This window comes from Corapipo altera, unplaced genomic scaffold (genome assembly GCF_003945725.1).
Source record: "Corapipo altera isolate COAL_440 unplaced genomic scaffold, ASM394572v1 183, whole genome shotgun sequence".
In the NCBI taxonomy this organism is placed as follows: Eukaryota; Metazoa; Chordata; class Aves; order Passeriformes; family Pipridae; genus Corapipo; species Corapipo altera.
Window position 1 is genome coordinate 368,767 of NW_020885026.1, and position 24,369 is coordinate 393,135.

The 24,369-nt window shown below is 43.8% G+C and overlaps 1 protein-coding gene across 8 annotated transcripts in view; it reads right to left on the reverse strand.

The window, feature by feature from the left end:
* Positions 1-24,369, reverse strand: part of AGAP1 (ArfGAP with GTPase domain, ankyrin repeat and PH domain 1) — a 289,097-nt gene that overhangs the window by 49,418 nt on the left and 215,310 nt on the right. For 5 of the 8 annotated variants that reach the window (XM_027668081.1, XM_027668082.1, XM_027668086.1 and 2 more), the window contains one exon: positions 6,555-6,632. The exons of the other annotated variants lie outside the window; for them this stretch is intronic. In XM_027668081.1, coding sequence (XP_027523882.1) covers positions 6,555-6,632 — 78 coding nt within the window. The remainder of the gene's footprint in view (positions 1-6,554; positions 6,633-24,369) is intronic. 8 annotated transcript variants of the gene reach the window in all.

Sequence of the window (24,369 nt, forward strand, 5' to 3'; positions counted from 1 at the left end):
CAGCCTGGAGAAAAGGAGGCTCAGGGGGGACCTTCTGGCTCTGCAACCCCCTGAGAGGAGGGGGGAGCCGGGGGGGGTCGGGCTCTGCTCCCAGGGAACAAGGGACAGGAGGAGAGGGAACGGCCTCCAGCTGTGCCAGGGGAGGGTCAGGTTGGACATCAGGAGGAATTTCTCCCTGGAAAGGGTGGTCAGGCCCTGGCAGGGGCTGCCCAGGGAGGTGGTGGAGTCCCCATCCCTGGAGGTGTTTGAAAGGCACTCAGTGTGGCACCTGGGGACGTGGCTCAGTGGTGAATCTGGTGGTGCTGTGTTAATGGCTGGACTCCACGGTCCCTAAAAAGCTGTGCCAGTTGAACACACCTTCCCTACACCTTCCCTGCTTAAACACACCCATTTGTTTTTCCTAAGCTCCACTGTGAAACAAAGCAGCACTGCCTGCTCCATGTCACCCCCAGGCAACGCCTACAAAAGACAGGGAGCAAACCTGTACATCCTTAACCACTGCACACGGGAACAGGAGAATCCAGGCAGCAGGATGAAATTGTTCAGTGTTACTCTTCAGTCAAATTATAGGTTGTGCTATTTAAATCCCTGTGAGCCCAATCACAAAATTTTATTAAACAGTTTTCCATGTTTAACAGTTATTCATGGAAAGGTCCACTATAATAGTATTTTAGCACCATCAACCTGTCGAAATCAACCTGCCCAATTACTCCAAACTACATTAATAACACCGGATATTACACTAATTGTGTCCAGTTTCTATGCAGACGAGGTCCCACGGGGCTAATTCTGCATCCTCAGGGGCAAGCAACTCAGCCATCAGCCTGATTTCACCAGGAATCCCTCCTCATTACACAAGTTCAGGCTGTCAAACTTTTTTTTTTTTTAAAAAAAAGGTTAATGGGCCAATCAGTCATCAATTATTTCCTGGAAGGGCAGCAGAGGAAGGGTTAAAGTGCGAAGAACCAGCTGCCACTGACTTCCATTTGGAAGTTATTACCAACGAGAGATATCTAAAACGTTGTTGTTGTTGTTTGTTTTGCCTTTTTTTTAGAGTGGGAGGGGTGGCTGGGATGGGAAATGAGCCAAAACCCTGAGACTGTGATGACACGGAACCTAAAGCATAAGGGATTTATTTTCTGTTAGTGGAAGTGGGAGTGCACTCCATGAATTTTAGGAAAACCCCCAGACCACCAGAGGCACCACAGCACTTCGAAATAGTTACACAATACCACTGGTGATGCTGCACATAAGGGTGAGGAGGCCCTGGCACAGGTTGCCCAGAGAAGCTGTGGCTGCCCCATCCCTGGAAGTGTCCAAGGCCAGGTTGGACAGGGCTTGGAGCAACCTGGGCTGGTGGAAGGTGTCCCTGCCCATGGCAGGGGGTGGAACTGGATGAGCTTTGAGGTCCCTTCCAACCCAAACCAGTCTGGGATTCCATGATACTCTTTTCACCATCATCCTTCCATAGTCAAGTTATTGCATTTAACCTGAATTCACATTTATTTTGCTCTGCCAAAAGCCAGACATTGCCACAGCCCACCCACTGGAAAACCAGAGACACAATTTCTGAGAAGCAAAGGATTGTGCAAGAGAAAACAAACATTTAGGCACAGCCCCACTGCCTGTGTTTGTGGTGTGTGACAGAGATCAGATTTAGAAAACTACACTGAAAATTACCACAGGATACAATTAGTCTATAACTTGTTCCAGAGAACTCAATTAAGTCGATGAAAATGTAGGGAAAACACGTGTCCAGAAGTGGTGACCCCTCTTGGTACCTGGCAAGAGCTGTTCTAAAGGACGTGCAGGACTCAGTTTGATATCAATTCCCACTTCCAACCTATTTTATTCTCAATATTAAGAACTGTACAAATAGCCACGGACACCTCGCACCAGTGTTTGAACAAGCACAGTTCAAAGTCACAAAATCATCGAGTATCAGACTGGAAGGGACCTCAAGGATCACCTGGTCCAACCTTTCAGCACTGAAAGTCAAGAGAAGGCAAAGGCTCTTCTCTGCCAGGCACTGTACAGTGAGAAAGTACACCCATTACACCCATCCCAAAAGTCAGTTTTTAAACAAAAAAATATTCCTATTTTTCATAGGATCATAAAGCAACAGCACCATTCGGGTTGGAAAAGACCTCCAAGATAGATCATCAACTCCAACCATTTTCATGGGTATAAATCAGAGACTCGCCAGGCTTAGGGCATTTCTCAAAGGCATCCGGCAATATTTTGCCAGAATCAGAAATAAAAATAAATAAATAAATAAATAATAAACAAACAAATATATATTCTGGCTTCCAAGGCAACCAGACTTTGCCCAAGGTAGTTGTCATCAGGGGGTGCTGGTGCTGATCAACAGTACCTCACCACGCACGTCCGGTGGGCGATGCCACTCCCTCAGCAAACACTTCCCAGAAAAAAGAAGTGCAGCACCAGAAGATTCTCAGTGGTGCATTTCAAACACCCCTGAAGGCCCTTGGAGGGCTGAGGTTCCAGCTGGAATGCTACTCACGCCTGCCTCCAGTAACACCCAGACCCAGTTCAGCTCCCTTTTCATCACGCCCTCCTCCCCCTCGCAAAAATCTCTTCTGCTCAAGCACCATCCTCATAACCCTCCCCCCTTTCAAAAGGGTGGCAAGCAGGAGCTGCTGAGGTGCCCTGCCACGCACTGTGAGATGTTTACAACACACAGTTTGTGTTATTTACATCCTGTATAACGTTAACTCTCCTCACCTTTTGCCACTCGGTGTAAATTACCCCCCTAACTTGGCAGATGTATGTTTATTAGCAGCCTCAATTAAGGAAATATTTGTGCCATGTCCCACTGGGCATGGCTATGCTAATACTTCTCTCCCCTTTCCAAACCCAGTGTCTAAATCTAATTAGTTTTGAAAATCAACCCTATCAGGACAATAGAGCTCTGCTTTTGCTCACCCACAGCTCTTGATAAAGGCTGTGTTCCACTGGAAGAATTTTATACTGTTTTATATTGCTACCCACGAGTGACAAACTGGTGATGAAAGGCACTGAACCCCTCTACCATATGGACTTCTTGTTTTATTTGGGTGCCAAGACTTCTAAAAAACTTTAAAAATTCAGTTTATGCAGGATGTAACTTCCTGCACAGGCACAGCACCATGGCAGTGAAGGCATCACTAACTCTGGAACCAAAGGGAGGTTGGGGCTTCATGAATATCCAAACTAAAGGTTGCCCATCAGTGCCTGGCAAATCCGACCCCCAGCACTGTTTAAAATCACATATGTAACTGAGAAGAGTGGAAAAATGAAGATTTAATATCTTTATGCAGGTTAAACCACAGCATGCAGAGCACAGGCATTAAATTCCATAAAGATGATCCTTTCCACTCTGCTGCAAAATCATAAAATCACAGAATCCCAGACTAGTTTGGGTGGGAAGGGACCTTAAAGCTCACCTCATTCCACCCCCTGCCATGGGCAGGGACACCTTCCCCTAGCCCAGGCTGCTCCAAGCCCTGTCCAACCCGGCCTCAGTCTGTTGATACAGAGAAATAATTCTGTATTTTAATAGTACTACAATGACAGCAGGTGCAAGTGATTCCAGCAGGTCTTAACACCAGAGTGGGGTTTGTTTCAAGCATAACTCACTGATACTAGATATTTTTCCCCCCTGGAGAATCAAAGGATTGCTTAAAGCCTGGCTGCCTGCAATAGGGAGCTTTTCACTTGTCAGTGGCTTCCTATAGAAAAAACCTGGATCTGAAAACTAAGAGTTTAGGAAAATCCTAAAATTCACGAGAGCAAGATTTCTTGCAATGATAAAAACTGATGGAGGACAGAGTTGTGGAATTTTTACCTCCTTTCCACCTGACAGGAGGGTGGAGCCAGGTGGGGTTGGTGCTGTTTCCCAGGGAACAAGTGACAGGACAAGAGGACAAGCCTCAAGCTGTGCCACAGGAGGTTCAGGGCATCAGGAAGAATTTCTCCTGGAAAGGGTGGTGAGGCCTTGGCAGGGGCTGCCCAGGGAGGTTTGGAGTGCCCACCCTGGAGGTGTCCAAGGAAGGACTGGCTGTGGCACTCAGTGCTCTGGGCTGGGGGGCGAGGTGGGCAACTGGGCACAGGGGGGACTTGATGATCCTGGAGGGCTTTTCCAACCTAAAGGATTCTGTAGTGCCCTCAGAAGGTGGAGTCCTTCAGGGATCTTACACCCTGTGAAAATCCCCCCCTTGCCCACCCACGGCACTGCTTTTGCTGTCCAACAGCCAAGAGGGAGGAGCCCCACGGACGGAGGATGCTCCAGGATGTCACCAGGCTGGGCACCCTCACGCCCCTCAGCACAGCTGAGCTGCACAGTTCTCCACCCTCACCTGAGACTGGCTGCCCAGAAGCACCCAGAATACCCAAAACCAGCAACAAAAATCACCGGAGAGGCTGCTTTCTGCTCCAAGCCTTTAGAACCCAGACTGTAGGGATGGAAATATTTTTGGTGTGTAAATAGGTGCAACTGAGCAAACACGAGCTGAGCACCAGAGCAGATTTGTTATCCTGGACTGTCACTTCCCATCCTCGTTCTCTTTTCTGAAGGCACAATTATGGAAGCACGTGGCTTTAATGCCCACAATGCTCATTAACTCGACATGTGCCCGTCTCACCACTGCAGCTCTCACACGGGGGCTGAAGGGACCAGCTCAAAGCTATGGAGAACTCTGAACCTGCAGGTTTTAGGGGGGGAGAAAACATCCAGATAAAGATTCATTTGCCTAATTTTAGAATTTCATTCTGTGTCTCAAAACTCCTTGGGCCATGGCCAGCAGGACCACATTCCCATACCATGGTGCCTTTGATACTTAGTTTGATGAGTAAGATAAAAGATCCCTGAAAATAGAAATGCCCTAAAAAAACCCTTTGTCTGTGAAACACAAGGGAATTCTATATATTTGTTTCCCTGCTGCGATTTAGTAACAGGTAGATATAAAATCACAAGCTTCTCAAGCAGCAAACCCGGAACAACAAATATGCTGATTAGAAGAAAAATTTGGCTGGGAGATAAAACTCAGCAACTGTAGGGAAAATTAAAAATTACTAAAGAGGAAAGTGAGGAAAAAAAACCCCAGTCAAATCTTATGACTATCTGACAATCATTTTCTCTGATTTTGTATTGAAAAGAAAAGGAACAAAAAAGTTTCGCAGCTCTGAAAGGTAATAATTTTATGTTTAGACTGAGAAACAAAATAAAATTATACTTTAGAAATGCTGCCTTAACAAGCTGGAATAAAATCCCAGTTTTGTTTCCTGCACACACTTTGTTTGGCAGGGAGAGCAACTAGCTGTAATTGTGCAAAAGAAGGAGAGTGACATAAATCACCAAAGGTTAATGACCAGGATGTGAACAGAGGGACTTGTTTACAGAAATAGCTCGCAATTTAAAATTTACAAGAGATTTAATGCCACCGCTTGGCAATCACTAAAATCAACAGCCCAGAAAACAGTGACATTAAGAAAAATATTACAGTTATAATCATTCCAAAATAAGTCAATTAGTGTTAGGGCAGGCGCTCGCCATTACTTGACCCATTTGCTTTGCACTTAAGTGAAGAGAAAAAAAAACCCCCCTCCCTTCCAGCGAGATTACTGAGTTGTGACCTATTTTGCATTCCCTGTTTCTTACACCATCCCTCTTCCATGCTGCTGGAGATGGTGGTGCTGGAGTGTTTTTTTGACCCCCCTCTCCTTGCCTGGTTTCCAAGTAATTCTGACCTTTGACATTTGTAATAATAAAAAAAAATATATATATATATAAAAAAAGGCAGTTTATAATTGTGTTGTTCAAATGAAGGTGGAGGTGTGGGGAGGGGGAAATAAATATATAAAATTCCATGTGCTATTATACAAAAGGCATGATGGGCTGTCTTGGGTGGGAAAAAAGCAATGTAAGTCAATTTGTGAACTTTGGCACCGGGTGACCTTTAGAAATACAACAATATCCAGAATTTACAAGCAAGAGCAGCACATGCAAATGACCCGGCACTGTCTCGCCTCTGGATTAGAGCTGCAAAGAACATTATGGAGAAGGCTTGCACAAAACAAATTAAGATTGTTACTTAAATGTCACGGCACACTATTGTATTTGGCTACAGATCATTACACCTGATACTAACACTTTTAAAAACTGTAATAACTTGGGAAATATTACATTGAGTGCCCACACGGAGAAAGGGAAAATATATATGTATCTCCCGAAAAAAAAATAAAAAAATAAAAGGACAAAATGGGTTCCTGAAGTAATTTAAACATCACCACTCCACGACTAGAGGGAAAGGTCAAGATTTAAGTAAGCTGAAAGGAACACGAATGGCAAAGTAAAAGGCACAAGCAGAGAGACGGCAAGCCCAGGTGGAATGACTCTGCAAACAGGGGTGGGACAGGCATGCTCGGGGCAAAGCTCACTTCCATGCCCACACCGGGGAGGGGACAGAGGCAAGGAGCACGAAGTTTTGGAGAAGAAGGGTTTAAAAAAAGGGGGAAGAGAGGAGGTTTCCATCTGGGACGGGTGGGTTTGTTACCTTCGGTGTTGGTGCTGCTGCTGCTGTATATATTTCGCAGGCTACCAACACGGTTTAGTTTCCAAGCTTTGCGTTTGGCTGCGTCCAGAGAGCAGGAGGGGAAGAGAAAAAAAAGAGAATAAAAATAAAAAAAAAGAAGGGGACCAAAAAAAAAAAAAAAAAAAAGGAAAGAAAGAAAATCAATGAAAAAGGGGAGAAAAGAAACATCAAAAAGCATGTGAAGTAAAATACAAGCACGAGCCTGTTAACAAGTGAAGAGCTCCACACAGAAAATGCACACAGGACCACTCAGCCTCTCCAATCCACGGCCCAGACAGAAAAACTCTTGAGAGGGATTTTTCTTTCAGTCTCTACAGTGTGACATGACAAGATTAAATGGATCTGCTATTGGAATAGACAAAAACAGACCAGGAGAAGTAAAAAAAGGCAGGAAGTATTTGTGCAAAGGATACAAGACTAGACAAAACAGCTACCGTAAAATGCAATTTAATTCATGACAGAACAGCCTGACAAGAGCTCCTTTTCCTCCAAAAGCCTGTAGGGATCACTTGGTGCCTGGAGTTCACCCTTAAACCTCCTTTTTACATCATCACCTTTAAAAATTGAAGTGATGATGTAATGACCTTAAATCCTCCTAACAACAAATGCTATTTGTAGTGCTGAGCTCAGAGGCATTAAAATCATCACAGAATCACAGAATGGCCTGGGCTGGATGGACCTTAGAGCCCATCCAGTACCACCCCCTGCCATGGGCAGGAACACCTTCCACTAACCCAGGTTGCTCCAAGCCTCATCCAACTTGGCCCCATCCAGGGCTGGGGCAGCCACAGCTTCTCTGGGCATCACCTAATTATTCTGAAGAGTGTCAAGCAGACATTGATGCAATCAATGTTTGTGGTCCTCCCTTCCTTCCCCCCCGGCAAATCACTGCAAAATCAAGGTGCTTATTTGGAAAGGAAAAAAAAAAATCGATCCTTTACACAGAACAGTAACATCCCCATTTTATTAGAATTGACTCAAACTTTGAGATTCTCTGAGCTCCCGGCTGCTGTTTCACAATTAGCAGAAAATATTGCTCAAAAACACTCCACTCCTGTGCTCATTAGGGGAGAGCACATTTTCACCCTCTTTAAAATCGACGCGTTTTGCCTCAAGAGTGAAATCCCAGCATGAGAAGGACGTTCAATCAAAAATATGTTTAGGCTGGGATTCATCAGACAGCAATTGCATGAGACATCCAAGTACACCAGGACACTGCTGGCACTGCCAGCAACTGAAAAACCAGGGAAGTGGTGGGATTAGCATCCCTGGAAGTGGTTTAGTGGTGAACACGGTGGTGTTAATGGTTGGACTCAACGGTCTCAGAGGTCTCCTCAGGGACCTTAGACCCTCCCCTCTCCCACCACAGATGTTCTTCACCCTTTGGGATGACAGAGACATCACACAACATACCAAGTACTGGGATACAATAATTTAAAAATTTCCTTTCTGTATTTATGAGGGAACTTTTTGAATGCCCCACAAAAGTCAGACCAAACGGCTGCTTCCAGGGAAAAGGAACAGTGACGTGAAGTCATTCCAATCCTTAACAAAAAGCCTGGTTTTCAGCTGAAGAACTAAGGCTGTTAAGCCATATGAGGTTTTCATAAAGCCATCTGCAGGCTTTTATGTCATATACTGAAAAGGAGGACTGGATTCTCAGTGACATCATCAAATCTGAAGGTGTTTTCACTGGGTGCATCCTTCAAGCTGAAAAAAACCTTTCATTTTAAGACCTGTTTAACAAGTCTCAGCACCTACAAAGGCACAATTGCCCAGCAGAGAACTTGTTTTTCCTCTAAAACATTTACATATAAATAGGCAAAATCGAGGTTTGGCACCCCTCTGAAGGGAAGATGGTCTGCAGTGCACAGAGACCCTTTCCCAGTCCCTTTTCCATTTTTCACACTTTAATGGCATGTTTGAGTCTGGCTGTGTGAGCAGGAGCGAACTCTCAGCCAGGTTTTCTATTAACCTATTGATGAAATAATCCATTTTAATGTGGTAGGTGTCAGGTCTTTCCCTTCTCTTTAAACAAATGGACTTTTCCCACAGTGATGCTGAGGTCCTGATACATCCCGGTGTGTCCCTTCCCACTGATTAGGCTCCAGCCTGTTTGCTCCAGGTGCTCTCCTGGCTTTGAAGATTCAACAGGATTATCAGCAGCAGGGTCTGGGCACTGCCAAGTGCAGCCTCTGCAGGGTGACTGATGTGCCAGGACCCAGTGGAGCCTCCTACCCTGCCTGCCTTTGGAATGACAGCGTTGTTACCGACCAACAAGGCTGGAACAGGCACCACAGGTCATTATTTGCCTGGTTTGGCTTTCACTTATATCACAGGATACTCAGCCTCTCCAGTCTGGGTTCACTTGCTGGGTCCAGAGTTAATTCAACAAAAGCTCTTGTTGCCAACTCTATATATCTATATATCTATATCCATATTATATCTATATTATAGTTACATCTATTATTTATATCATATACACACTTAAACAATCAAATCAACCCCAACTGGTTACCAAGAAAAAGCTGTAAGAAATACTCCATTACGTAACAGCAAAACTCACTAATTAGAAAGATCCTTAAGGCAGATTGATTTGAAGTATCTCCTGGAAGTGTGCTTTCTTCCAAAAAAGCCACTAAGAAGTGTCTCTAACTAGAGGTTCCAGAAAAAACCCAGAAACACACCTCTGTCAAACATCAAATACCTGGAATGAATTCAGCTATATACACCCATATGACCAAGTGCCACATCCACTCAGTTTCTGAGCACTCCCAGGGATGGTGACCCCTCCACTGCCCTGGGCTCCCCTTTCCAATGCCTGACCACCCTTTCAGTGAAGAGTTTTTCCTGATGTCCAACCTGAATCAGACTCATACAAATTTGGAAGGGTCAGAAGTGTTTTCTGCTGCGGTTTTCCTACAAAGAACCTGAAACTCCTTAAATCAAACACACCAGGACACTCGTGAGGTGAAGAACTGCTACAGACTGGCTGCTGCAAATGGGGAAAGGCTGCAGAGCACACAGAGCCTGGAGATCATGGAAGCCTTTGCCATGACTTGGTAGGCACTGACTGGGCTCACTGTGCTTTTCCAGAGGCAATTCCACTCCCTTATTTCAGCTTTCTATGTCCTGAGCTGCAATTTTTCCATTTGTGAGGCAGGGACTGTGATGCACACGCTTTGAAGTGGGAGCTGTACAGGTTACTTGATGGCTCTGCAGGTCTTTGAACATCCAAAAACAATCAAAAGAGAGCCCTAAACACTGAATCCAAGCAGAAGATACTTAAATCCAGTGGGAGATGATACGTGTTGGGTCTCTCCATGACAATGGAGTGCATGACAATGCAGCTCTGGGAAGAAATCCAGCTGGATCTGGAGACACAGGGAGGCCTCCCTTTGCTGATGTTTTTGAGCTGAACTATACCCACTTAACACACACTCTGGATGTAAAACAGCCTCACATCTTAGAGTGAAAATAGGCATGTTGGTATCACAGAAGAACACCAGGCTTCAGTAGAACCTTTTGCCAAGATATGGAGTAACTGGGAATCAGTTAAACTTGATCACTCCCAATCACCCCCTCTCTCTTTGTACATGTGCAGACAGTAACTTCCCAGCTGTGACCACCCCCCTGCTTTCTTTAACAGGCCTGCTATTTATTCTCTGTTAATGAATCTACTTGTCCTGTTTTGATTAGGTTTTGTAGTAAATATGTTACTACCACCATGATCATGTACCATTCTTTCTAAAAGCAGCAGATGTCTGCAGAAGGAATGTACCCACCTGTGATCTGAGGATCCATCTGTTTGGTACCAGGGAAGTTCTCTGAGGATGCTCAAGGTACTATACTCAACAAAACCTCATATTAACCCCTTTAAACCTGCACTAATTCAGTTCTTTATATATTTTGATAAGCAGAAATATGCTTTTACTCTTAGGAGGCTCTTAATATCTACAGTTTCACCCTTGCTGATCAGCAGAACAGGAGTTTGCCCAACACCACCACACTCTTTGAGTTCCATTAAGATGCAACTCAGGAGATTCTCAGCCCATGGAAACTTGTCTCTGAGACTGTGAAAGGGCTTGACATTGTCTTACCCTATGTGAAAGCAATGACAGAAATTCCTCCAAAAGGGTTAAAAAAAAGGCAGCCCAAACCCCAGGCATATCTAATATACGACATTTAGAAAGTAAAATAAACTGGTAACATTGTGTTTCTAGACCTGTCCAACACCTAAATTTTAAAATAAAAAAAAAATCAAACCACAAAGTGCACAGAACTTAAAAATCACAGAATAATAAAATCATAAAATCACAGGATTCTCAGATGGTTTGGGTTGGAAGGGGCTGTAGAGCCCTTCTCATTCCAACCCCCTGCCACAGGCAGGGATGATAAATGTGTCCACCAATTTTTTATAATTTCTAACAAATATGTACAGCTTATCTATTAACCCAGATTTCCAAAGAAAACATGAACATGACTCTAAAGTTTCCAAACACCCCTGTTTGGTGCATGGATGTTACCAAGATACACATCCCAGGGGGTTAAAAAAATGGATCCAAGAGACAAAAAGTATTTATTATGGTAACAGTCCTAAATATGCTCTTTTTGGACTCCAGAATACTCAAAAAACAAGCTGATGTGAACTAAATTAGTAAAGTAAATTACTAAAAGTGCTGAGTAACAGATATTTCTCCAAACACAAGTAAAATTCTCTGCCTGGTACAAAAAAAACCCCCTCTTTCTTCCAGAACTGAAATCCTCCCCAGCGCTCTATTTTAAACCCAGAAAACACTCTAAAAGTAATACTTCAAATCCTATTAATAGTTAATTACGTTTGGCTTCTATTCAGCTTTGAACATTCCAAATGAAGGGAAAAAAAAATGAAAACACATTCATACTTCTGCTCGTGACAGGGGAAAAAAGTTACTCTAATTAAACATTCCTAAAAAATGTTTTTAATTTTTTTTTTTCCCTCCTTGCAATATTTCTCCATCAAAACTTCTGCAATAGGTAAAGGACCCACTAAAGGACTTCACTGCCTTTCCAATACACTATAAACATACAAGATTCGAATTGACAAAACTAAATGGTAATTGGAAACATTTCTCTCAGTTTTTCATTATCGTGAAGCAGAAAATTATGGCCCCTTTTCTCCACACACACACAAAAAAAATCCCTTCTCAACCACCTAGAAAAATTGTCTTTTAATAAAAGCTTTAGATTATACTATCATATTTCAAAGGCAACGAGCAGTTGAAGCAGCTAATCAAAGGTGTAATTATTTAATGAGCCTCCCCCCTGCCACGGAAGGGGCTGTGAGGGCCTGGCTGTGATCACTGGACCACCAGCTCCAGCCCTGCAAAACAACCCCTTCCCAGGGTTAGCTCCTCCAATTTGGGTTGACTCCACGAGGCCAGCTGAGCTATTATGGAATTAGGAGAATCAGTTTGTCACTCTGCCACTGCTTTTTTCTTTTCGGACGCATCTGGACTAAAAGTAAAAAAAAAAACAACCGTAAAGAGCTTTTCCTGCAGAGGAAAAGAAAACATTGCCCTGACAAAACGTGGTTTGTCAAGATCATCGCTGATTTTTTCACTTCTAATGCTGCATGACAGTTTTCTGTACAGCCCAGCTGCCCCACTCCAGTAATTCACATGTAAAAACCACCCCAAACGTGCCGATTGAAAATTACCTATTTGTCTTAATTGCACTTTGATATTTATATTCAAATAGATCCATATTAATCTACTTCAGAGGAGTGAAGCCAGCTACAGCACAAGCAGGCCTTGAAATTCCATTCCATTGCTTATATCATATCTTTTACACCTGGAAATATGACAAGAATAACCTATAATCATCATGCATTAATTACCAGAGCTATCCACAAGCTAAGCAAGTGTCCAGCACACCCTGGCTTATAACAAAGCACTTTATTATATCTAAGCCTCAAATGCTAAATATGAACTACTCCTGTTGTACTTCTTTTGTGGTACTAAATTCCCTTTTCTCTGGGCTCCACTATTAGATTTCACAGAATCACAGAATCGTCACGGTTGGAAAAGACCACCAAGATCATCAGCTCCAACCTTCAACCAAACACCACTAAACCATATTGCAAAATGCCACATCCTCTCATCTTCTGAACACTTCCAGGAATGGTGACTTCATCACTTCACTGGGCATCCCCTTCCATTTGATCCAAGTTATCGGCCCTTCTGGAATTTCAAAGGTATTTGAATTTCTACCCAATTATCCAGATTTTAAGATCACTGTCATGCCTGTAATTGGTATCATCAGAGCTCAGGTGACACCACCACCTGGGATGCCACTGGAAACCAGAGCCGGTGAGGAAGCACGTCCCAACTCTGCACCCTGCAGCTAAATATGACCCCAGGATGCAAGGGGAGACTGACAGAGCCTTCTTCAGACCACTACACCTGGCCAGAACGGCACCTGTGACAACAAACCCTGATGTGACCCCAAAAGCACTCGGGTTTTGAGATCCTTATTGGCAAAGCTCCCACTATCGTGGAATGGCTTGGGTGGGAAGGGACCTTTTAAAGGTTGTCTTGAACAATCTCTTGTAATGAATAATTACACCACGCAAAATGCACCATCACTATATCCAAATGCACCATCACTATATCCACTATATCCAATACATCCTGTGTATTTGGATGGACAGCAGGGAAAAGCATCCCTGAAGAGGAAACAAGAGTGTGGGTGAGGAATGCAGGGACACCGGGGAAAGGAAGATGAGTGGAGCAGGAGTGGGGCACAGAGGGGTTGTGTGGGGTTATTTGCCATCAGCCCAGACACAGTACTGACTGTGGGAACAGAGACACTTCCCTGCTCACCCCAGGAAGCACTGCCTTCATGGCACAATGGACTGATCCGTGTCTCAGACCATCCGAGGACAAGGAGCCGACGCTCGCCCGTCACAGGCTGACAGACCAGGGGCACTGGAATCCCTTCAGCAAGGATGCACTGCCTGCACCCTCCTCCCTTGGAACACAAAGCTGCCACGTTTGGCTGCTGGTGCCAGCAATTACTGTCAAGAAACCAGCTACAGAACAACAGAAAGAGCTTCTGCTGCTCCTCACTGCTCACTTTTAAAGGATATACTCAGTGCAGGCACCTTGGAATTCCAGCAGTTTTTGGCCACAAAATTTCTGTTCCAATGTATATCAGGTGTCAGAGTGGAAACACTGCAAACTAGAAATAAAATACACTACCATAACTAGTATAACTGGGCAGAATTAATGCCAAAAAGAGCATGTTTGGGGGTTTTTTAGGTGGTAGAAAATCTCTGACTTGTTTGAAGATAAAAAATATTTACATGTGAAGTGGGATGGGAAGGTGCTCTCTGCACATTAACAAGCTCCACAGCACTTTCTTGCCAAGGTATCTTAAAAGAAACAAGGGAAAGCTGAGCCAGGACATGGGCAGGACCAATATTTATGAAATTCTTACAGTTCTCATTTACTTGAGATTTTTTGTAGATACAGATGATGAAGTGTTTGATTTTTTCAAAGACCTGGGTATATTGCTTATCTTGCACTTATTTTGTTCAGCATTTATTACAATTATTTTAAAATAAATAAAGGAGACTTTGCACTACCCTCTGATAACAAAGGAGGCTTGTAAGTCATCTGTATTCTTTTAAGACAGCAGAAAGGTACATTAGGCACCATTGCCACTGGCATTCCAGCTTTTACTTAGTTAAAAGGAATTGGAACATGGAACAGAAATGGGAATTTCCATTCCTACCCTCTCCCATCTTTCTCACTATTTTCTCACCTATTAAATCCATAACATCCACCCTACTGTAAAAGGTAAGCTCACAGCAGGCAAACAAAAACTTAAACAAAAAGATGTCACAAGCTGTTTCCCCTCCTGAAAAAGCAGGTGCTGTCCCTGTCAGCTCCTCAGGACCACCAGACCATAAAGCACAGACAAGGTAACCTTGGTAGAGGATCCAAACCTTGCTCAACAACACAAGTCACCTGAGGCCAGGCAAAAGAACACCTTGTGCTCCACCACTCTGGGAAAGACTGTCCATAGGGCATCTCATGGATCAAAGGGGCTCAGCTGCTGCCCAGAGAGGTTGTGACTCCTCATCTCTGGAAGTGTCCAAGCCAGGCTGGATGGTGCTTGGAGCAACCTGGGCTAGTGGAAGGTGTCCCTGCCCACGGCAGGGGGTGGAATGAGATGGTCCCTTTAAGGTCCCTCTCCACACAAACCATTCCATGGTCCTATCATATCACCCTTTGCAGAGACCCAGCCCTGATCCAGGCTCATTAGCAGTTTGCCCTCCAGCATGGGCACAGATGAGGAACATGCACACACAGCCCCCTTTTGTTTGTTCTGGGGGAATCACATCCATATGTGAGCAGACACAGCACCGCTTCCCACTGCAGCTTTACATATATAACATGAATTCTTCGTTAATTTTCATCACGTGTAAAAACAAACAGGAGCCAATCTTCCAGAATTAGGTGCTTAATAGTTCAGCATGTTACTCAGTCCCACATTAACATAGGGATTCCTTGCTGGAGAAACTATTGGAGAGATTTATTGTGTCAAGGTCTTTTCCTACAAACTACTGAGCCACCTTTAATGATTATTTCTCTATAAACCTGAAAGCTTGTGCTAAAACAGGATGGTCACCCTGGAACCATTCAGGTTGGAAAAAAAACCCTGAAGACCCTTTTTACCTGAGGTTCTACAACATCCTGCACTGACAGAGAAGGCAACTTCCAGGTCCTTCCCTTGACTACATTAGAAAACGCAGACCTGCAGATGTTGGGACCTACAGTGCAAGGAGGACAACCTCAACAACCTGGTCTAGTGGGAGGTGTCCATGCCCATGGCAGGGATTTGTAACTGGATGGTCTTTGAGGTCCCTTCCAACCCAAAAATCTATAAATTTGCATTTTAGAACTCCTCAAAGCCTGAAAAATTAAAATCAAATAGCTTGCTCAAAGCAGGCAACGGGATAAAGCAGCATGGAATTTTCACACACAGTTTACAAAGAAGCCAACGTAATCTTCCCACACTCTCTGCTCAGCCAATGGTTGTGCTATTACCCAACATCTGCCCAGATGCTGCTTTGTACAAATCCCACAAGCTCAGGGTTAACTCGTGACTCTCTGTGGCTGCTCTTACGTGAAGGTTATCACTCCTGTAATTCGACTTTTTTCCAAAGCTGCAGTTGCAGAAAATCCCTGGGGAGATGCTGTGATTAGCTCTGGAATGAGGTCGGAAAAAGGAGGCTGCAATTTGACATTTGCATGTTTGAAACATGGTGTGTTCTGGCAGGGACACACAAACACCACGTGGCCGCCTGAGCGAGCAAGGAATTAAGAAAGCTGCACCGCCTTCCACCTTCCAGCAAAACCCCCAGGAACAACTGCACTTGGCCTGGGAAGGTAAATATTAAATCCTGAATTTACATCAGAACCTGGTGTCACAGGCTCCCTTACAAGCCACAGCTCCGAGGTGTTAACTACTAACTGGCTCAACCACAATGGCCGTTACTAATCGCTTACTGAATAATGGAAGTGACACAACTGATAAAAGGTTTCAATCCTGGAAAAAAGTGATTTATAGTATTTCACTCTACTGGCACTGTTATTTGTATGACAAATGGTCGGACAGACACCAGTTAATCTCTGCACACCTCCTAGTCTGATGTGGCAGCCTCTGCCGGAGCGTCCAAATAATCAGGAAGCGCTCGCGCCGCGGCCACGCCGGCGCCAGGGCCCGAAGGCTGGGATTCTGTCAAGGCTGAGCCCCAAATCAATTTACCCGATGGGTTTTATTTTATTTTTTTTTTATTATTATTTTTTTTTTTGTGGTGGGGAGGAAGAAAAAGGAAAGAGGAGTATCATCATAAAGCAGGGAAGCTGCAGCCTTGCAGCGGGAGGGACCGGCCCTGCTCCTCCAGTGCAGAAATGAAATCATCAATATGAGCACGGCATTAATGATTCCACAAAGCTCCACGTTGTTTATGGATCCTCCCTGATGGCAAAAGCCGAACTGCAGAGTCACACAGAGCTGTCACAACTGGTATGGTGCAGCAGAATATCCCTCCCCACACCGTGTACTGCAAATGCCATCTTCCCCTTGGACAGGAGACAGGGATGGGGCAGCTTTAAAGGGAGCAGGAGACAGGATTTCCCTCCCTTGGGAAATGAACAGGGCTTTGTATTTACAAGCAGCCCATCAAGAACAGCTTCATCTCATTGGTCCTCTTGGTATTATCCCACTCCCTGCAGAAGTCAAACCTATTTTATCAAGCCAGCCTTTCAAAAGCAGCAAATCTCAGTGCGGAGCTTCCTTGACTTTGCTTTATTCCCATGTGTTATTTTTCTTAAAAAACAAAAATCCACTTCTATAAAACCAATGACCACTTCTCTTTAATGAAGGGGGTGGTTGGAACTACACAGTCTTTAAGGTCTCTTTCCAACCCAAGCCACTCTGTGATTCTATGACTCTAAGAAAAAGAAAACAACCATGCAGGGGGAGAATAAAAAGCCAATTCTGCCAACTGAACAAAGTGATGGACCAGAGATTTGTGTATTCACGTGATGCAGTCGGACTGGTACGTCCAGAGCTGTAACTCACACTTTGTGAACCACTAACTAAACCCCACAGAGCCTCCTCAGATTTACAGGTAGGTTCACAAGCAGTACTGGTTGTAGTTCCTCATCTCATTCTGCTGTTAAAAAAGTGAAATTTAAAATAAACAGCATATTACAATCCAGCTAAGCCACAACAAAAACCAGCTTTTACAGGGATGCCAAAGGGTCACACATGATATTTAAAGGTTACACAGCACTTGAAGGGTCCATTTGGATTACAGCCCACACAGGCAAGTTCTCATTGCTTTCTCCACTATTTGCATATATTATAGGCCTCAATGCAGAGCAGCCCTTGGCAAGTTGCAAGATTTTTTAGGCTGTAGGAGGCCAAGGGTGAGGTATTTTGGTCCCCTGCATTTAACTCATGAAGGAAGAAAACTGTAATAAACAGATGCTGAGGTTCACACAGACACCAGCTGGTAAAAGTGCAGCAGCTTTTGGATGGAGATAACAGATTCCACAGTCACCAAGGCCAGGAAAAAAATGCTGCAGCAACTGAGAAAGTCAAAATGTGAAGACCAGATCACGCACTTCAGCGACACTCAAAGAGCTAAGGATGGCATTTTTCTGTCACACTGACATGGAAGGGACACAGCAATCACAGAATCCCAGAATGCTTTGGGTTGGGAGGAACATTAAAGCTCACCCTGTTCCTCCCCCTGCCATGGGCAGGGACACCTTCCACCAGCCCAGGCTGCTCCAAGCCCCATCCAGCCTGGCCTTGGACACTTCCAGGGATCCAGGGGCAGCCACAGCTTCTCTGGGCAACCTGTGCCAGGGCCTCCCCACCCTCCCAGGGAAGGATTCCTTCCCAACACCTCAGCTATACCTGGATAGGGAATACAAAGCCCCAGCAGATCAATCTCTGGGTTGGCCACAGGAAGACAAAAGCTCGGTTTGCACGTGCACACAGGAGAACATTCACAGGAGAGGAGGAGGAGGGAGCTGACAAACCAGGAGCAGCAATCAGAATTTTATCCACAAGGCTTAGAAGATCCCTGGAAAGGTAAAAGTCTTCCAGGTTGCATTCCCACTAGCAGGAGAAATGTGGTTGGAATAGGAAGATGACTACCATGGGAATCAAGGAAAAAAAAAATCACCCAGAACACCAAAGAGCACGCAGCTGAAAACAAACCCCAAAAGTTAACTCCTCCCTGGGGCTGGATGATGGGCACCCATTAGCTGCTTCCTGTGATCTGAGGACTAACTCAGTGTACTTGCTCCTGAAAGATAACTGTGATAATGTGGCATTAAAAATTGCTCATCTTTTTATCACTTGACAATCTCCTGTAAGAGATTTGGACAGCTCTGTTACTCTGCCAGTGGAAATCACTTTCTAACCGTATCACATATCAGCCTTCCCATTATTTCACACCAGACCAATGTGAGGTTAAATAATACACAGATTCTTCAGGATCCCTTCCCTCTTTTCAGCTACAAGCATAATATCCATTTTTTTTCCAGTTCTCACTGCTACAAGAACCCTTCAAAATTACATGACAGTTGATTAGAAAGCTCTTAAGTCAACTTTGTAGGACTCCTGCCCACAGCTAATCTGGTTGTGCAGATATAAGTAATAAATAAATGAAACACACACTGTAGAGGAAGTTTAGCTGTCACATAACTGTTTAGAAGTACAAAATTAAGGTGAGCCGAGTTCTTATCTCTTTTTCTCAGTGACAGCAAATTTCTTGGTTTTCCTTTCTGAAATCAGGATTCACTGTTATAGTTTTTCATAAGGCATTGGAGTTGTACCATGGCTAGAATTTATTTGTTGCTGATGAGTTTAAGGAATTCCTCTTTCCTCAACCTTGCACACCTCACATTCTACAGACCACCAATTCTTTTTAAATATAATTTTTAAAGATCTTTCTTGATATCTTTCTAATATCCTTAATTTCCTTTATCAGCCAAGACATTTTCCATCTACTGATTCATATTCATCACCTTTGCTATCCTTCCCACTGACACTTCCCTACCTTGTTTCCTGCACTTCCCCCCTCAACCACAGTGCTTTTTAGAACACAGGCATCCTTTGGAGTGCAGAACTGAAGTGCCTGTGCACTTCACCCTTCCTAAACATTTCCACATTCTTCACCTAATTACGTCCAACCCACACAGCTTCTGTCACTGTTGCTCAGGATTACAGAAAATGTGTTAAAAGCTTTGAGCTTGTGTACATATATCTGTATTAATGAAGAGAACTTTGATGTGTTTGCTCAAGGCAGAGGAGTTCAGCTTCTCTTGTACCACCTCAGCTTCCAGCACACGACTTATTGCCCAGTTATTTACTCTGCATCTCCCAGGCACTGTGAGGGATTTGCATGACACTGCTGTATTTTTCTAACCCATCAATCAGCTCTCCAAAAGGAAGCACACCCTTCCATGTGGTGTTAATGTGCAGGTAGTTGCAGTAATTGATGGCACAAAAACCCCATGACACAGTGGTACAAAATTACTGCCAAAACACTGTGCCATCAAATATAGTGAAGGTTGATAGAGATTATTTCTTTTAGGGGGTGTATCTGCACATGCACACAATTGAAAGACTGCCTGTTGGGTGGGCAAGAACAAATGGGTTTGGTAAAGAAACTAAGCATGAAAAGCCAAAAGCAAGGTGCAGTCACAGGTAATATCAAGCTCATGACAAAGTCAGAGCCATCAATGAGACATTGACCCGTTGGGTTTCCTCCAGACCAAAAAACACTGTCTTCAGGGAAGTCTTAATGTCACTGAGAGGATACATATCCCTGAAAAATGCTGTAACCAACCCAGTCAGCTTCTCCTGTTTGAAATGGGCATACACTGCAGGTACCAAAACCCCCTGAGTAACTGATGGGAACTCTCAGGTTACTGTAACTGGTGGAGAACCTCACCCCACTGATTGATGTAGCTCAGGGAATTTCACCCTCAAAATGGAGGGGAAATAATGAAACCTGTCCCCAGAGCCATACAGCTGAGATATAAACAGGGATTTAAAGGAGAGTTTTTCTAGTTAATCTCTCAGCATTTCCCCAGTTCTCATTTCAATCTAGTCCATCCCTCCCACCCCCTTGCAAAAGCAGCTGGACCTCTGACTTACATGACCATTATGGAGGCTGTAGGGTGTTTTGGCAGTACCTTTTACTTGCAGGTAAAAATCTCCATCTCCTCTTTCCACAAAGCTTCTTGGGGGAAAAAAGGGGATTAAAAAAAATTTCATTTCGGTTTTGTCAGTCAAAATCTCAGGCTCCAGCATACTGAATGAAATGACAGAACCCTTTTGTACTTTGCAGGGTCTCCATGATCTACTCTGCTTCACAACCGGAATGAACAAGAACCCTCTTAATGTTTCTTGTATATCCAACACCCTCCTCCAAGCAGGACCAAAGCCCAGAATGATTTGACAAGGAAAGACTTAAAGAGACTCAATGTGGTGGTTCCTGCATTGCTCAGAAATTCCTCTTGGATTTTATTCTGGCTCTGGGGGACAGTTTATGTCAATCTTTCCTTCTTTTTTTCTGAAGTGTGGCAGGTTAAACTTTGTGCCTAACAGCCTCGATAGCATCCCTTTACATTTTCTAGACGAGCCACTGAGTAGCATTAGGACAAATTATGGGACCTGATGACATGTAACAGGAACATCTCCTCCAGTCAGAGGCTGTGGAGGAAATAAAAAGCCTGAAAGAACTATTTCTGGCCAGAAGAAGGAAACTTTATCCTCTTCACTGGTATAAGGAATTGCAGATGGTGAAATACTTCAGTGAACCATAAAGCAGAGTTTCCTTGTACGACTGTACTGACTTCACACGACGTGCAGAAGACACAGCCTCTCCTTTGGCTTGTGGAGCTACAACAGACAACGTGAAAACCTTTGAAAATCATCCCATTTAGAAGTAAAATTGCCTTTCCCAGGTATTTTCTGTCCTCCTTTGCCACCAGTCTTCTCTATGGAAACAACCTGCATGAAATCAGTGTTTCCACTGGAGCCAACCTGCCTCTGCCCTGTCCAGCTGCGGTGCCATCGAGCTGGGGAAGGAGCTGTTGGGACATTTTGCATGTGGAGAAGCACCAAGGTTCATTACAAATAGATTATTTGTGATTAAAGAGTTCATTATGAATAGATTGATTATTCACAAGTATTTTCTAAGTGTTGTCAGCTGTTCCCCTGGGAACAGCTTTTCAATAACATCCACAACTTAAAGAAAAAACTGATGAACTATATTGGTATTTTTATGAATAAAGACAGTAGGTATTCATCAATACAGTTAAAACAAAAGCAAAACTCTACTTCCAACCTCCTCCATGGTTATTTTTTCATGTCATAACAGTTCTGAGCATACCTTGTACTCTTTAGTTAGTAATAAACCAGAGTACTGCACTTAAAACCTTTGCTATATATAATTTTGTAGTAGCAGATCCTGATGTTCTATGACTCTGGGATTCCATGTATACCTGCTCTATTAGTCAACTGTTAAAAAATAAAATAAAATAAAATAAAATAAAATAAAATAAAATAAAATAAAACAGTGCCTAAGATCACACCATAAGTTGAAGCCCAGGTCTCCTTTTCCACAGTGGAAAACCTCCCCACCATTCCAGTACATCCCATTCCTCCATGGGACACTAACAGTCTGTTACCAAAGCTCACCTCCTCACTTCACATCTGGGATCCAAAGGTTAAATATAAGAAATGGTGACCTAATTAGTAATGAGCTTTGCCTCAACAAACTGGTATCTAATTGTATACAGAGACACTGAGAGAGAAGGATTACAGACGACAAATCACTAAAAATTAATCAATTTTCACATTCTCCTTATAATCACTCTGGATCTTCACACCAGAGTCTTTATGTAACCTGGTGAATATTAACTTACATTTTACCCTCTTATTAAAAACATTAGGCACATATTAATCTATGATTTATTGCAATTAGGTTTGTTCTAATTTAATTAAACACCGAGGCCTCTTAAGTATTCTATGAAACTCAGGTATGTTGCCTGGCAAGTGGGGATTTTCTGAAAATAACTCTTCAGGAATCCTTGGTGATCTTTTAAAGCTCTCTGAATGGGGACTATCTGTCACTGATGAGCGCTTAGTTTGAGGATGAAAATGTACATTTGTTATTTCATGCAGTCACAGAAGGGGTTGGAAAGGACTTTAAAGACCATCTCATGCTACAGGGCACAGACCACACCCCTTGTGAGGCTGCATCAGATCACACACGATGCTGACATGTCCACATGCAGAGTGTTTCCCCTTCACACCCTGGAGCCAGTAACTTGCAGCTGAAGTCAGAATAGGAATGTCAGCCTGTAAAACCTCCCAGCTCATCTTACTGGTTGTGGCTGACCCTTACAGCTGGGTAAAACTGTGTTAGAAAGACCCCCCATGTTCCTGTGCCACAGCAGATGAAGTATGGCAAGGATGCACTGTGAGCCCAAGGGAATGAGTCACTGGAAATGGAAAATACCTAGGAAAACTTTGTATTCAAAATACTTTCCTAGTAATAACTGGAATGTCAGTGTTTCCCTGAAACAAACGTCATCCAAAGCTAGATGAGCTTTAAGGTCCCTTACAATCCTAACCATTCCATGACTCTAAAAGAAACATAATTTAATTAATACTAGTGGGTGAGAGACACCTCCAGAGACTGCAGAAATCTTTCTAAATCATCACTGAAGAGCAAAAATCCACATACTAGTCCACTGGGTAAGTACTGTCAGATTTTCTCCACTACATCCACCTTTCCAAGATCAGACTGCTACACCATTCCTGTGATAAACACCCATGTCTCACCATAAAATCTGAGTTTGTTACTTTAAAAAAAGGCAAGAAGTTCTTTCTCTCTGACCATTCCCAGCCCACTGACTGGCAGCACCCAACCAAAAAGTGATTATGTGTATGACAGTGCTGATATTAAGCCCAATGCAACAGGATTGCTTCCAATGTTCAGGTTAAGTAAATGCTGAACTGTACTTTTCTGTATAAATATGATGGTTAAAGCATTCAAGTTGCCCGGAAATTGGCTGAATCCCTTTGGTGTTTTGTTTACCACTACCAAGTACCACCTTGGCTGAAAAGACCCAGCTTTTATTATTATCACAAACCTGTCACCATCACTAACAGTTTTCAAGTGAGGATTTCAATACTAAAACGTCCTTTTTTCCCCTATTTTTCCCTTGAAATTCTAGCCTGCAAGACAACTGCACACTGAGTACCCACTGCAGACCCAAAAGGAGGAGCCTGGGAAAGGAGAAATAAGAGGGAGCTGAAACTGTCTTGGAGGGAGCTGCCAATTCCTTGTCAAATGAAGCAGAGGCAGAAACACTTTGTAATCCATCACCACAAACTGCAGCTCGTCCTGCCCAGATTAAAAAGACGGATTCAGAGCACTGGGGAAGGAAGTCAAAGTCAAGTCAATGCCGTGTTGGCCTGAAAACCCCAGCGAGGCCGACACGGGGCCCACACCACCTCCCCTGGGAGAACCCCTGCGGCCTCCTGGGGCAGAATCACATTCTAACAAACAGGATTTTTTTTTTTAAAAAGCACATAGATGTTTCCCACACTGCAGCATCCCATTCAAGTGGGAGATTTGTTGTGATTTATTGAGTCTCCCAGGAGCTGGTGATGTCACTGCAGAAGTCATGCTGCTAAAAAGGAGATACTTGTAAGGTATCATCTGCTACTGAGGAATCTGTTCCATCACTGTCTCCTTCCAGCTCCTAGATAAAGAATCCTTTGGGAAAAGCACATATTCCCAGAGGCAGTGTTGATAGCAACCTCAAACAACAGAGTCCACACTCAAAGAAAGTCATCAGAGTCAAAATGGAGAAATTTCCCTCCCCCTGCCCTTGAAAGTTTTCCTTTCCAAAGCCTTTACCTTCTTCATGGAGTCAAATATGGAAAATTCAGAGCTGCCCATGGACCTTCTGGTTTATTATGACTTGGGCACTACAGGTTTGGTTCAAAACCTCCCAAAGATGCACCAAGGGGCCCCAGACTGAAGAACTGCCCCCTCAGTGTGGGCAGGAAGAGGCTGAGGAGCACCTGGCACAGGGATCGAGCACACATACACACTGAGAGGAGCTGCTCTCACAAAGGAGGGGAAAAAACATTCCCACAGCTCTTGTGGGCTGCCTAG